At 44.9% G+C, this 14,458-nt stretch overlaps 1 protein-coding gene across 2 annotated transcripts in view; it reads left to right on the top strand.

Moving 5' to 3' along the window:
• Dpy (fibrillin-like protein dumpy) overlaps nucleotides 1–14,458 on the top strand; it is a 114,818-nt gene that overhangs the window by 64,777 nt on the left and 35,583 nt on the right. The window contains exons 68-89 of one of the 2 annotated variants that reach the window (XM_076430923.1): nucleotides 2–307; nucleotides 1,424–1,738; nucleotides 2,896–3,216; nucleotides 3,676–4,395; nucleotides 5,296–5,598; nucleotides 5,666–5,971; nucleotides 6,299–6,613; nucleotides 6,887–7,204; nucleotides 8,153–8,461; nucleotides 8,806–9,129; nucleotides 9,203–9,505; nucleotides 9,592–9,897; nucleotides 10,451–10,768; nucleotides 10,847–11,170; nucleotides 11,246–11,554; nucleotides 11,637–11,954; nucleotides 12,042–12,353; nucleotides 12,427–12,726; nucleotides 12,800–13,117; nucleotides 13,334–13,660; nucleotides 13,732–14,040; nucleotides 14,120–14,446. In XM_076430923.1, the coding sequence (XP_076287038.1) occupies nucleotides 2–307; nucleotides 1,424–1,738; nucleotides 2,896–3,216; nucleotides 3,676–4,395; nucleotides 5,296–5,598; nucleotides 5,666–5,971; nucleotides 6,299–6,613; nucleotides 6,887–7,204; nucleotides 8,153–8,461; nucleotides 8,806–9,129; nucleotides 9,203–9,505; nucleotides 9,592–9,897; nucleotides 10,451–10,768; nucleotides 10,847–11,170; nucleotides 11,246–11,554; nucleotides 11,637–11,954; nucleotides 12,042–12,353; nucleotides 12,427–12,726; nucleotides 12,800–13,117; nucleotides 13,334–13,660; nucleotides 13,732–14,040; nucleotides 14,120–14,446 (7,308 nt within the window). The remainder of the gene's footprint in view (nucleotide 1; nucleotides 308–1,423; nucleotides 1,739–2,895; nucleotides 3,217–3,675; nucleotides 4,396–5,295; nucleotides 5,599–5,665; nucleotides 5,972–6,298; nucleotides 6,614–6,886; nucleotides 7,205–8,152; nucleotides 8,462–8,805; nucleotides 9,130–9,202; nucleotides 9,506–9,591; nucleotides 9,898–10,450; nucleotides 10,769–10,846; nucleotides 11,171–11,245; nucleotides 11,555–11,636; nucleotides 11,955–12,041; nucleotides 12,354–12,426; nucleotides 12,727–12,799; nucleotides 13,118–13,333; nucleotides 13,661–13,731; nucleotides 14,041–14,119; nucleotides 14,447–14,458) is intronic. The other variant, XM_076430934.1, reaches the window with a different exon arrangement.

Raw genomic sequence — 14,458 nt, 5'->3', positions numbered from 1 at the left:
GATCCCGTACAGCGCAACCCTTGCTCGCCCTCACCCTGTGGTCCGAACAGCGTCTGCAGACAGGTGAACGGTCAGCCAGTATGCACTTGTGTGTCAGGCTACCTTGGTATACCGCCTGCATGCAGGCCAGAATGCACTGTCAGTTCGGATTGCCCTCTAACAGAAGCCTGTAGCAATCAGAAATGTGTGAACCCTTGTCCTGGCTCCTGTGGCATCAGTGCAGTGTGCAACGTGGTTAATCACAATCCCGTGTGCAGTTGCTCGTCAGGATTAACTGGCGATCCTTTCGTTCGATGCATCTTGCAACGTAAGCCACAATCTTCCATTGGATCTACATCTCTTAACCCTCGGAAGGCGGACACATTTGACGAAAGTCTGTCAAATCTTCTAAGCTATAATTTTTTTAATATATTTTGTAGCCTACTGAGAGAATTTAGAATAAATAGCCGATGATTTTAACTGGTTATTAACACTAAACCTACAATTACCGGTCAAATGACCGTTTCCAGATTTTGTATTTGACAATTATTGAATTTATATAAATGGTTCCATTGGAAATGGTTATACATATACCATTTTACATACAGAGTCACCTAACGTTGCCACCTCAAATATCTTTGTTGTTTTTAAAGATACGTCAAATGTCTGAAGGACAAAGTTGAATGGACAAATTTTGTTTATAACATTTTTCCATATCATTACAAATAACGGAGATATTCAAGGTGGACATAGTTATTGCCATATTGTGACAAACATTTTCTGCGTGGGTGAAGGCATAGAGGAGATTTCAAGGTCACCTTGATTTTTTAAAATGAAAACACCTGCTTTCTGTATCATGAATCGATAGACTGTTGAATTCTGGGTAAAAATGTATTGACCTCCATATGTCCTAAATTTAATAGTTTACGAGATATTATTCAAACAATTTTCTTTCTTCTTTGGATATTATCTCGTTAACTATTAGGTTTAGGATATATAAAGGTCAATGCTTTTATACTCAGAATTTGATACTCTATCGATCTATGGTATAAAAAATAGGACATTTCATTTAAAAAATGAAGGTGACCTTCATATCTCTAAAAAAAAATTACATAAAAACGAAAATTTTTTTGGTATCGTATGAGCCCCATTTTACCATTCAACTTTGTCCTTCAGACACATTTGACGTATCTTTAAAAACAACAAAGATATTTGAGGTGGCGACGTTAGGTGACTCACCCTGTATATTTAATCCAAATAAATCCAAGTATATTCGATTGTGTCATTTTTATATGGCAACGCACAGTAGCCATTTTTAGTGCTCGGTAGGTTCAGTGTTAAAAAATCAACTGACATCTGGCTGATGTGTCAACTCCCGTCATCCGAGGATTAAAGAAATTGAATCCGTTTCATTCTCATTCTACTGATCACTTATTACTTTTAGCGAACGACGTTCCAATTACCAACCCCTGTGAACCCTCCCCATGCGGTCCCAACGCGCAATGTCGCGTTGTAAACGACGCGCCCTCTTGTTCTTGTCTGCCAGAGTTCACTGGCACCCCACCAAACTGCAGACCCGAGTGCATCAGCAACAGCGAGTGTCCCAGTCATCTAGCCTGTATAAACCAAAAGTGCAGAGATCCATGTCCAGGTTCTTGCGCTGCCAACGCTGATTGTCGCGTTGTCAGTCACACACCCATGTGCGTGTGCCCCGGAGGCTTCACTGGAGATCCTTTTACTCAGTGTAACCCTAAGCCACGTAAGGATCCAAGGATATTCGGTGTTAATCCATTAGTCCTTCAGAGACAACAACTGTGAATCATGTTGATTCTAAGGAACGTCCTCAAATGTATTACACGAGGCCAGATTATTAATCCTTTGCACTCGGAGCTATTTTAACCCTTTGCACTCGAATGGTGACTCTGAGGCGCCAGTAAAAATGACCATTACTCAAAACAGTTGCAATATTATTAAATTCGTCTGTATTCTATGAATTGCGAAAAGCTCCATTGTGGTATAAGAAAACAGGTTCAATTTTATGTGCCCGATGAATAAAACATTACATAAAATGAAAAGGACCAAGGTTTAAGAAATGTCTTGATTTTGGAATTAAAATTACTTCGAGTCCAAAGGCTTAATTATTAGGTTGTAAAGAAAGAAATGCAGGATTTTTGTTCCTTTGTTTTAATTGCAATTTTATACCAATAAATATTTACCTTAATTTAATGAGTTATATGTCATTTTAAAGCTTGTTTTACGCTCTATTTATGCTTTTGATATTTAACTTTATTAAAATTTTTATTGAATTATATTTTATTTCAGAATGTTAAAACGCGATTTTCGCATTATTTTTGTTCTGTGAGTTCAAACTAGGCCGAAGTGCCGCTCAAGCGGCTCGGAATATCAACGAAGTATGGGGCGCAGGTAATAGTTTGAACTCGTAGAAAAAAAATAATGCGAAAATCGCATTTTGACATCCTGGAATAAAAGCCAGATAATTTAATAAAAATTTGTATAAAATTAAATATCAAAAGCATAATTAAATAGAACGTAAAACAAGGTAAATTAAATTAAGGTAAATATTTATTGGTATAAAATTGCAATTAAAAATAAGGAATAAAAATCCTGCATTTCTTTCTTTACAACCTAATGACAAATGAAACATTTCTGCCAACTTAGAATGTTTCCATTCTACAGAGTGGGACGTTATAAACAGGTCATTTGAATAACTCGCTTGCTTTTGAAGATAGAAGAAAATGCATTACACGAGATCAAGATAGTAACCAAGAGTAGCACGTCATCTCTGAAGGATTAAATGTTAAAGTGATTAATCTAGTGGCTTTTCAAAGTCACTTTTCAAATTACCAGTTTCTCAAGATTCACTCTAGATTCTAATTAATTTCTATCACCTCTTAGCTGTACCTGTCTATCTTTCCCCCTGCACACCATCCCCTTGCGGCTTCAGCGCAGTGTGCAAAGAGCAAAATGGCGTTGGCTCCTGTTCCTGTCTCCCAGATTACATTGGGAACCCTTACGAAGGCTGTCGACCGGAGTGCGTGATCGACACGGATTGCGCTTCTACCTTGAGCTGCATCCGTTCGAGGTGTCAGAACCCGTGTCCTGGCACCTGCGGCGCTAATGCCGACTGTCAGGTCATCAATCATCGACCTGCATGCACGTGTATCGCAGGGTACAGCGGAAATCCTTTCCAATATTGCACTCTGATCCGTGAGATAGGTATGCAACCTTCGTGATTGTCTGTATGATCTCTGTTACTGAAACTTGTTGCTTGGAGGCGTGTGGTGATCGAGAGACTTGATTAATCAATTAAACTGCTAGGAGAAAATGTTTTTCGCGACACCACTCCCAGCTCTTGACAGTTTAGATGGATGACAGCCCGAATCTACCAGTTAGAAATAATTAATAACGTGTTTGTTTTATGTTGCACAGTATTGTAACCTTTGAGGTCTGAAATGATTAAATGAGTGTATATTTTTTTACTTGAAAATGACGAATGATAGAATCTTTCATCGAATGATGAATTGACGAATTCTTTTTAGCTTAACAAGTACATTATCGTTAAAGAAAAATCAAATTAGTCCTGACACAAGCACAATGATTCGTAAAAGAGATTATACAGCTGGAAACGAACTTTCTCTCAAAAGTAGTCTCTACAAAAAGATCTGAACATTGTAGAAGACCAAACACAGTACAAGGATCCCTGCAACCCTTCACCCTGCGGCCCCAACAGTCAATGTCGCGTGATCAACGGCCAAGGAGTCTGCTCGTGTCTGCCAGAATACACAGGATCTCCCCCAATGTGTCGTCCAGAGTGTGTCCTAAACTCCGAATGCCCTGAAAACCGTGCCTGTGTGAACCGGAAGTGCGTGGATCCTTGCCCCAACTCCTGCGGCGCGTTTGCTACTTGCGTAGTCCGGAACCATAGTCCATTTTGCGCCTGCAGGGACTTGTACACTGGAGATGCTTTCACCAGATGCTTCCCAATTCCACGTGAGACACCTAAAGATGACCTTGGTAATCCCGCAATCAGTGAAGTCGTTCTTAATTATCTAATTATCCTTGCAGTGCCTCAAGCGCCCACAGAAGTCGAAGTTTCGCAACCCTGTCTCCCGTCTCCCTGCGGTTTGTATTCCGATTGTCGGGTAATTAACGGCGGACCATCCTGTCAGTGTCAGCCGAATTATATTGGCAGTCCTCCCAACTGTATACCAGAGTGCACTATCAACTCCGATTGTCCCAGTGACAGGGCCTGTATCAGACAACGGTGTTCTGATCCTTGTTCAGGGTCCTGTGGAGTTGAGACACGGTGTAGCGTCTTTAATCATGTGCCCATATGCATGTGCATCGAAGGGTACACTGGCGATCCGTTCAGCAATTGCTACCCTGCACCACAAAGTAAGAGCTCTTTTTCGAGTACCTGGCTTGGACACTATGTACAGTAAGGAGCATAACTGATTCCACACACACTTTAAATCAGAACAACTTTTTTATGAATGAACCAAACGACTTTAATTTCTCTGTAAGGTTAGAAGAATTAGTTTAGTAAATGATGTGTATAAAATATGTTGAAAAAATGCATTTGGACGGAACTGTGAAAAACAATACTAAAAATTGATTTTTACAACTTTTTTAGCTGGGCCAATAACGAAAATTTAAAAGATGTGTCTGGTCAACTGGTATAAATTATATGTATACGCTCTGAAAATTTCATTGAAATTAATTAATTGGTTTGCGAATTATAAACTATCAAAAGTGGTAATTTGTAGTGTACCATAAAGTAGCAAGTTTTACCATTTTTGATCGTTTATAATTCGTAAACCAATTAACCAATTTCAATGAAGTTTGCAGAGCGTATATAATTTATACTAGTTGACAAAACACATTTCTTAGATTTTCGTTATTGTTCCAGCTAAAAAAGTTGTGAAAATCAATTTTTAGTATTGTTTTTCACAATTCCGACCAAATGCATTTTTTCAACTTATTTAGTAGTCGTCATTTACTAAACTAATTCTTCTAGCCTTACAGAGAAATTGAAGTCGCTTGGTCCATTCATATAAAAGTTATTCTGATTTAAATTGTGTGGAATCAGTTATGCTCCTTACTGTAAATAATTTATTTAGATAAGGAATATCAGATTATTTTCTATTTCATTGATTTATCTCTTTGAAATAGCTCAAACAAGAGAACATTAGAAAATTATTTACTAGATTTCCAGAAAAGTTTGACGACGTTTTCTATATTATCTCTAACATAAAAACCCAAGCCTGGTGTAAACGTCCACGTAAATTCTTCCAGCACCGCTCTTAGAAACCAGCCCCTGCAATCCATCGCCTTGCGGGCCAAATGCACAATGCAACGCAGGTGTATGCACCTGTTTGCCAGACTATCAAGGCGACCCTTACACCAGTTGTCGCCCAGAGTGCGTTCTGAACAACGACTGTCCTCTAAACAGAGCCTGCGTTCGCAACAAATGCGTGGACCCGTGTCCAGGCACCTGCGGCAGAGACGCCATTTGCAATGTCTTAAACCACATCCCCATGTGCAGTTGCTCTCTAGGAATGTCCGGAAATGCTTTCATATCTTGTGACAGAGTGGAAGGTACGGAGATCGTAACTCCACAATCCAATTTTCCTGATGAGACTGACAAAAATTCCTCTTTCTGTAGAACCACCCCAGACGAACCCCTGTAATCCAACCCCTTGTGGACCTAACAGCCAATGTCGAGCTATAAACGGCCAAGCCGTGTGTTCCTGTGTACCTGGATATCTCGGTAGTCCACCATCTTGTAGACCAGAGTGCGCGGTCAGCTCAGATTGCCCCAGGAACCAAGCCTGCAACAACCAGAAGTGTATCGACCCTTGCGTTGGTAGTTGTGGATTGAGGGCACTGTGCCAGGTCGTCAACCATAATCCTGTTTGCAGCTGTCCTTCGGGATTCACCGGGGATCCCTTCTCTAGATGTGAATTCATGCGTAAGGATCACGACTTTGTGGATCTGTAAACAGCACTGTTCGAAGAATTTTAATTCTTCTTCGGACGTCTCATTTCTAATCGAGGTTCCCTTGTAGATTTCTGTCTGCTGGATCCGAATATGTACAACCTTCTTCTTCCCCCATTTGTAATTTTCGAGAAGTACAATTATTCTATTTCTTAAATATTAAATTTCACTCAAAAATTACACGTGAGAGAATGAAATTGTTGCTAGCAGACAGAACTCTGTAAGAAAGTTAGGTTACAGTTTACATTGAAAGTAGAGACTTGTTCTTGGATTAAACGTCTCGCTGACTGTATTCCAACAGCAGTGGCCACGCCGACAGAAGACACATGCGAATCCTGTCAATGCGGGCCCAACTCAATCTTCCAAACAATCAATGGGAGCCCATCCTGTGCCTGTATGCCCGACTTTATCGGTTCTCCACCGAATTGCAGACCCGAGTGCGTTAGCAACAGCGAGTGTCCGAGCAACTTAGCTTGCGTAAACCGGAAATGTCAGGATCCGTGTCCAGGATCGTGTGGATCCAACGCGGAATGCCGCGTGGTCAGTCATACACCTATGTGCGGTTGCCTTACTGGCTATACTGGCGATCCCTTCACGCAGTGCACGATGAAACGACGTAAGACCCCTAGCGATTACTCGGAAACAATTAACCTTTTGCACTTTGAGGTGAACACTTCACCCTGAAACACTTGAGTCTCGTGACCACATTATATTCTTGTTAGGGGAACAATTGTAGTGCAAACGGTTAATATCACAATTAAACGAACAAATTGACACGACTCTCCGAAACCTGGGTTAATGAAGTAGCGATTGAATTAACAGCCTGGGGAAGAGAGTGTTTGGTACTCGGTGTGGAGAGCTAACAATGATCACCCTGACCGATTTTTAGCCGAACCTACGGTGTCCCCTTGCCAGCCATCACCCTGCGGTCCCAACGCTATTTGCAAAGAGCAAAACGGAGCAGGCTCCTGTTCCTGTGCCCCGGATTACATAGGAAATCCCTACGAAGGATGCCGGCCGGAGTGCACCGTGAACTCAGACTGTCCCTCGAATCTAGCCTGCATTCGGTCCAAGTGCCAGAACTCCTGTCCCGGCACCTGCGGCCAGAGTGCTGACTGCGCGGTGATCAATCACCTGCCGATTTGCACTTGCTGGCCTGGATACACCGGAGACCCATTCGCCAACTGCTTCCTCCAGCAGCAGACCAGTAAGTCTCTGTTTCAATGCCCATCAATCATTGCCATCATCATCCGCTGGATCATCAACGCCTGATAGCGGCCCTCTAGCCCAGTCAACGAAAAGTTATAGAGGGAAATGGAAGGAACACCATTTTTAACTTTGGGTCTTTGTTCGGATTAGTCCCCACTCCTAGGAGGTTAGTGGGGTTCCGCTTGTATCTCGGAAACTATGCATCCTAGCGATAAGACCGTTCTATACAAAATTACAGCTGACAAAATGTACCACAAGATTGATTCGACTCAGTTTTTCAAGTTCACTAATTGTGCTGAAGAGTTAGCTAGTCAAATAAGGCAAAAAACGTGAGGCAAAAATTTCTTTTTCACAATTAGTTTGAGCGCGGATATCTCGGAAACTATGCAAGATAGCGAAGAACTGAATGGAGTCAATCTGATGGCACATTTTGTCAGCTTTAATTTTGTATAGAATGGTCTTATCGCTAGGACACCTAGTTTTTGAAATATAAGCGGAAAACCGAAAAAGTGGAGCTTCTACGTGCCCTCCTAGAAGTAGGGACTTTTAATATGTTTTACCTCCTAACTAGTCCAACCAAAGTCCCAAAGTTAAAAATTGTGTTCCTTCCATTTCCCACTACACCCCCCTTATGAGAATTCATCGACTGGACTACTAACGATAGAGACGCGCTAACCATCGACGTTGCTTCCATCGTAATACGTCTACCGAGAATGCTGTTCAATTTTCTTGCGATTTGTAACTTTAAGTGAATGTTTCTGAGAAATCTTTTAATTTTTTGGTGGAAGGGTTTATCAAAAACATCTGCTAAAAGTTACAAATTCAGGTATACGTTGAACAGAGCAAGCGATTAACCCGACTAATCCCAATAATCGAGCCTGCTGCATCTGGGTTGAAGTGTAAAAGGTATAAAATGACACAAGTTATATATACGCACCACTTGCAGCCCCCGAACCTGTAAACCCATGTAACCCCTCTCCGTGCGGACCAAACAGTCAATGTCACGTAACAAATGGCCAGGCCGTCTGCGCCTGCAATCTTGGTTACGTTGGTACTCCACCTGGATGCCGACCGGAGTGTGTCGTCAGCTCAGAATGCCCCCTGAACCGAGCCTGCATCGGTCAAAAGTGCAACGACCCTTGTGCAGGCCGTTGCGGCGACAACACCGACTGCAGGGTCGTCAATCACAGTCCAATCTGCAGTTGCATGCTGGATTTCACCGGCGACCCCTTCACCAGATGCTTCCCGACACCAAGTAAGCAGTTGGAATTCCTGCTCTAACGATCTTCGAGACTATCGCGTGTTTTCGACAAAATACGCGTTAAGTAGACTCTGCTCGTAGTCATAATAGCTGTCCGCTACACTACCTATATGTCGTAACCCTGAACTGATAGAAGTGGGATGGACAGCTATTATGACGACCGGTGCACGTCTGAATTTTTCTTCCGGAAAATCAACAAATGTCAATAAGAAAATTTGTGGAAGTTGCGACACGTATTTTTGTGTGTGTCAAGTTTTGTTAGATTGTTGTACGAAGTCCTCAGACATTCGCTAGCATGATCTAACGGCCTGATCACCAAGAAGAGCTCTTCTTTTCAGAACAATCACCAGCCCTCGTAGAAAACCCCTGCGTGCCGTCACCCTGCGGCCCCAACTCGGAGTGCCGCGACATAGGTGGCTTTCCATCCTGTTCCTGTTCACCGAATTATATAGGTAGCCCACCAAACTGTCGTCCAGAGTGTACGATAAACCCCGATTGCCCTAGCAACAGGGCTTGCATGAGGGAGAGATGCGCGGACCCCTGTCCAGGCTCCTGCAGCATAGGCGCAACTTGCAATGTAATCCACCACGTTCCCACGTGCGTTTGCCCCGAAGGTTTCACCGGAGACCCGTTCACTAGTTGCCAGCCTCTACCACCACCATGTAAGATCCAGGATTCATGTTCATTTAACAGTTTAGAATTAAAGTTCCTTAGGTAACCGATTTCCCTTTGCAGCGATGGATGTGCCGTCAGACCCTTGCAATCCTTCGCCGTGCGGTGTAAACGCAGAATGCAATAACGGATTGTGCACCTGTCCCTTGAACTATCTAGGAGACCCCCTAACTAGCTGTCAACCCGAGTGCGTGGTCAACGACGATTGCTCCCAAAACAGAGCCTGTTCGCGTAACAGATGCACAGATCCTTGCACTGGCACTTGTGGTCAGAACGCGATTTGCAACGTCTACAATCACATACCCATGTGCAGCTGTCCTGCTGGCATGTCCGGAAACGCGTTCGTAGTTTGCTCCGTCTTACAAGGTGCATATTTATTGATCCTTAGATCTAGTTGATCTAGTATTCTAGCAATGTAGCATGTTTCATCGTTCCACCTGTTCTCCCTTTAGAATCGCTGCCTCAGGACCCGTGTAGACCCTCTCCTTGCGGTCCCAACAGTCAATGTCGCGTTGTCAATGGCCAAGCTGTTTGCTCCTGCGTGCAAGGATATCTCGGTGCACCGCCATCTTGCAGGCCGGAGTGTACAGTTAGCACAGATTGTCCTCGTAACTTAGCTTGCAGCAATCAGAAGTGCATCGATCCATGCCTGGGCACTTGTGGACTGAGGACACAGTGCCAGGTTGTCAGCCATAATCCCATTTGCACCTGCTTGCCGAGACACTCTGGAGATCCTTTCACCAGATGCGATCCGATACGTAAGGATTGTTATTGCGTTTGGTTCCGTACTGAGTCCTTGCAATTCTCTAGTTGATTTTACTCTTGAAAAGATAATGTGTAAAGAATTTAAACGATCCGGAAATTTTTTGCTATGTCGTAAGATAATGTCGTCAAAAATCACAAATTGCAAAGACTTACTCCACGATCTAACCCAGTGGTGGTGAACCTATGACACACGGGTCAGATACTGACCCACGAAGGCTTTGTAAGTGACCCACGCGTTTATTGTAATATTGACCTGCAAAAGTTAAAGTTATGAATCAAAAAGGAAATCAAAACCTTTTTTTGATTATTTCAAAAGTGAAAACCGAAAAGATTCAACTGTCAACTTTATCTTTTAAGAAAATGTTCGATGTTTTCAAATAATTGGCACCCCCCCCCCCCCTTCTAATTGAAGCCACTGACTTATGACCCACGGGCTAGTATTTAAAAAAGAAATAAAAATAATTAACCCACTCTTCAAAAAGGTTCGCCATCACTGATCTAGCCTATAATGATAGTCCGAATTCTAAGTCTGAACTTTTCAAATAGCGGAAACACCACCCGAGCCCGTGAACCCGTGTCAACCATCTCCCTGCGGACCGAATGCACAATGTAGAGTGGTGAATGACTCGCCATCTTGTTCGTGCATAGCCGGTTTCGTCGGTGCACCACCAAGTTGCAGGCCAGAGTGCGTCAGCAATAGTGAGTGCCCGGCGAATCTGGCTTGCGTGAACCAAAAGTGCAGGGACCCGTGTCCAGGTGCTTGTGGTGCAAATACAGAATGTCGAGTTGTGAGCCACACTCCTATGTGCGTTTGCATGGGCGGGTACACTGGGGATCCGTTCACCCAGTGCATCTTGCAACAACGTAAGTTAAAGTCAATGCACTTCGATCTCGATTATTTAGATAGAACGAACCATAACCCGAGCTACAATGTTACTATAGCAATGATTTTCGAAAACGTGTCACCCTGTACACCATCACCCTGCGGAGCAAACGCAATGTGCAAAGAGCAGAACGGCGCAGGTTCATGCACCTGTGTACAGGACTACATAGGGAACCCTTACGACGGTTGTCGACCCGAATGCACCGTCAATTCAGACTGTCTTTCGAACCAGGCTTGCATTCGCTCCAAGTGTCAAGAACCCTGTCCGGGTACCTGTGGCCAGAACGCGGTTTGCCAGGTGATCAATCACTCGCCCTCATGCTCTTGCATGAATAGCTTCACTGGTGATCCCTTCAGGTTCTGCAGCCCCGTTCTCCAAACTGGTAATTACCATACTACCCCAACGTACGATCTCAACAATTTCGAAACCTAAGACGTTTTAATTTCTGGCAAACTAGACCTAGCACCTGTGGACCCATGCAACCCATCGCGCTGTGGTCCGAATAGTCAATGTAACGTTGTCAACGATCAGGCAGTTTGCGCCTGTTTGCCGGAATTCAACGGAACTCCGCCTGGATGTCGCCCTGAGTGCGTCATGAGTTCAGAGTGCCCTGCCAACAGGGCGTGCGTCAACAACAAGTGTGTCAATCCCTGTCCTCAACCCTGTGGATCCAATACTAACTGTAGGGTGCTGAATCACAGCCCTGTGTGCAGTTGCAGAGAAAGTTACACCGGAGATCCCTTCAGTAGATGCTTTCCAATGCCAAGTAAGAGGATTGGGAAGAGTCGATTGGTTTCTTCATTGGTTACTATTAGGTTCAAGTTACTTTACAGGATGTTTAATTACAGGACCCCCACCTGGCCCAGTCGTAGAGAATACCTGCGTCCCATCACCTTGCGGACCCTACGCAGAATGTCGCCAGATTGGCAATTTGCCATCTTGTTCTTGTCTCGCCCCTTACATCGGCAGTCCTCCAAATTGCAGACCAGAATGCACCATAAATTCCGATTGTCCTAGCAATCAGGCTTGCATAAACCAGAGGTGCAGAGATCCCTGTCCTGGATCTTGTGGAATATCAGCTACCTGCAATGTCATCAATCATACGCCCTCTTGCGTTTGCTTTGATGGCTTCACTGGGGACCCGTTTACCAATTGCTATCCACGACGTAAGCCGCGTCCAGATATTCCATTTAACAATCTCTCGTGGCTTAAATGGTGTATCAGCAGAGTCTAATTAAATTATTCCCACATAGCGATCGAAGAGCCAGTAGTACCCTCGGACCCCTGCAACCCCTCGCCTTGCGGAGCGAACACTTTATGCTCCTCAGGTAGGTGTACCTGCCTCCCAGAGCACCAAGGGGATCCTTACGCAGGTTGTCGTCCAGAATGCGTCCTCAATAACGACTGTCCCAGCTCGTTGGCCTGTATTCGCAACAAGTGCACAGACCCATGTCCAGGCACATGTGGCCAAAACGCACAGTGCAACGTCTACAACCACATCCCCATGTGTAGTTGTCTGCCTGGTATGACAGGGAATGCTTTCGTTTCTTGTCGTCCCAGCAAAGGTACGTTTCACCAATTGAATTCTTCAGTATCGTTCTTAACTGTGACCGTCTGACTCATCTCCGGCCACTTTAGGACCCGAGGACCCCTGCAACCCGTCCCCCTGTGGGCCCAACAGTGTCTGTCGCATAGTGAACGAGCAGGCAGTCTGCTCCTGTGTGGCCAGCTTCATCGGATCACCTCCTTCCTGCAGACCCGAGTGCACTGTTAGCTCCGACTGTCCAAAGAACCAAGCCTGTAGCAATCAGAGGTGCCTAAATCCCTGCGCTGGCACCTGCGGTGTCAGGGCCCAGTGTCAGGTGACCAATCATAACCCTATATGCAGCTGCCCGGCTGGCTTCACCGGCGATCCCTTCGTCAGATGCGAGCCCAAACGTGAGGATCATTTTTGCAAAATCCAGCGATCACCATGCTTCGAAGCAATCGAAACAATTGTCCGTCATTTCAGTGGAAGAACCTCTGGCCCCTGTCAATCCCTGCTACCCGTCACCGTGTGGACCCAACGCGCTCTGCCAAGCGATCAATGATTCACCTTCTTGCTCCTGCTTGCCCGAATTTAGCGGAACACCGCCGAATTGCAGACCCGAGTGCATCAGCAATAGCGAGTGCGCTAGCCACCTGGCTTGCATAAACAATAAATGCAGAGACCCTTGTCCTGGCGGATGTGGCGGTAACGCGGACTGCAGAGTTGTCAGTCATACTGCCATGTGCGTCTGTCAAGCAGGATTTGTCGGGGATCCTTTCACACAGTGCCTGGAGAGACGACGTAAGACATTCATGACTGATTATGAGGGAGTGATTCAATAATTAATTAATAGTAATATAACAGTAGTGTGATTTGATATTTCAAGACCTCTTTCTTTATCATGAATGCATAAAATTCGCTATTTATGGATCTGTGAGCTAACTAGATGAACATAATTATTGAATCACCTTCGCTCTTTTCCCAGAGCATAAATAATTCAGTCCTTTTCGGTTCTAGCTGAAATCCAATCTCTCCTCACCACCCCCTGCACACCGTCACCCTGCGGTTCGAATGCAATTTGCAAGGAGCAGAACGGAGTAGGATCCTGTACCTGTTTACCCGACTATATCGGCAACCCTTACGACGGCTGTCGCCCAGAATGCGTCATAAACTCTGATTGCACGCCAACTCGTGCCTGCATTCGTTCTAAATGTCAGGATCCTTGTCCTGGCACCTGTGGCACCAATGCAGAGTGTCAGGTTGTTAATCACTTGCCGACCTGTACTTGTTTCCCCGGTTATAGTGGACACCCTTACCAGTTCTGTCAGCCAATTGTGCAAGCCAGTAAGCAGAGACACAATTCTTTTAGACAATCAGAAATTAACTTCGTTTTGATGCATTTTTCCTCGTCCTAGTCGAAGAAAATCGAAACCCGTGCTCCCCGTCGCCTTGTGGACCAAACAGCAACTGCCAGGTCGTTAACGAACAGGCAGTCTGCTCCTGTCAGCCAAATTTCAGCGGTTCTCCACCTGGTTGTCGACCGGAGTGCGTAGTTAGCTCGGAGTGCCCATCCAGCTTAGCCTGCATCAATCAAAAGTGCGCGAATCCCTGTCCTGGCATGTGTGGCCTCGACGCAGAGTGCAGCGTGGTGCATCACAGTCCCATCTGTGCCTGCAGAGTCAAGTATACCGGTGATCCGTTTACTCGTTGCTTCCCTATGCCAGGTGAGAACATCCACCAAAAATCTCTAGATCCCTAGAAGACTCTTCACACTTTTCAAATCAATCTCTGCCAAAATTTCAGAACTTCCTACAGCAGTGGTCCCCTCGAACCCCTGTGTCCCATCGCCCTGCGGCTCAAACGCAGAGTGTCGAGACATCAACGGCATACCTTCCTGCTCCTGCTTGTCGAATTACATCGGCAGCCCCCCTAATTGTCGCCCAGAATGTACAATCCATTCAGATTGCCCTCCCAGTCAAGCTTGCATCAGGGAAAAGTGTAGAGATCCATGCCCAGGTTCTTGTGGCGTGTTTGCTCAGTGCACCGTGCTGAACCATGTGCCCACCTGCAGCTGCATCGAAGGTTACACCGGTGATCCGTTCACTAGTTGCAACCCCAAACCTCCAGAGCGTAAGCATAGTC

The sequence above is a fragment of the Lasioglossum baleicum genome, chromosome 1, assembly GCF_051020765.1.
Source record: "Lasioglossum baleicum chromosome 1, iyLasBale1, whole genome shotgun sequence".
NCBI classification, from domain to species: domain Eukaryota; kingdom Metazoa; phylum Arthropoda; class Insecta; order Hymenoptera; family Halictidae; genus Lasioglossum; species Lasioglossum baleicum.
The sequence above is the reverse complement of the archived record's forward strand: the minus strand, read 5'-3'. Positions and strand labels throughout refer to the sequence as shown.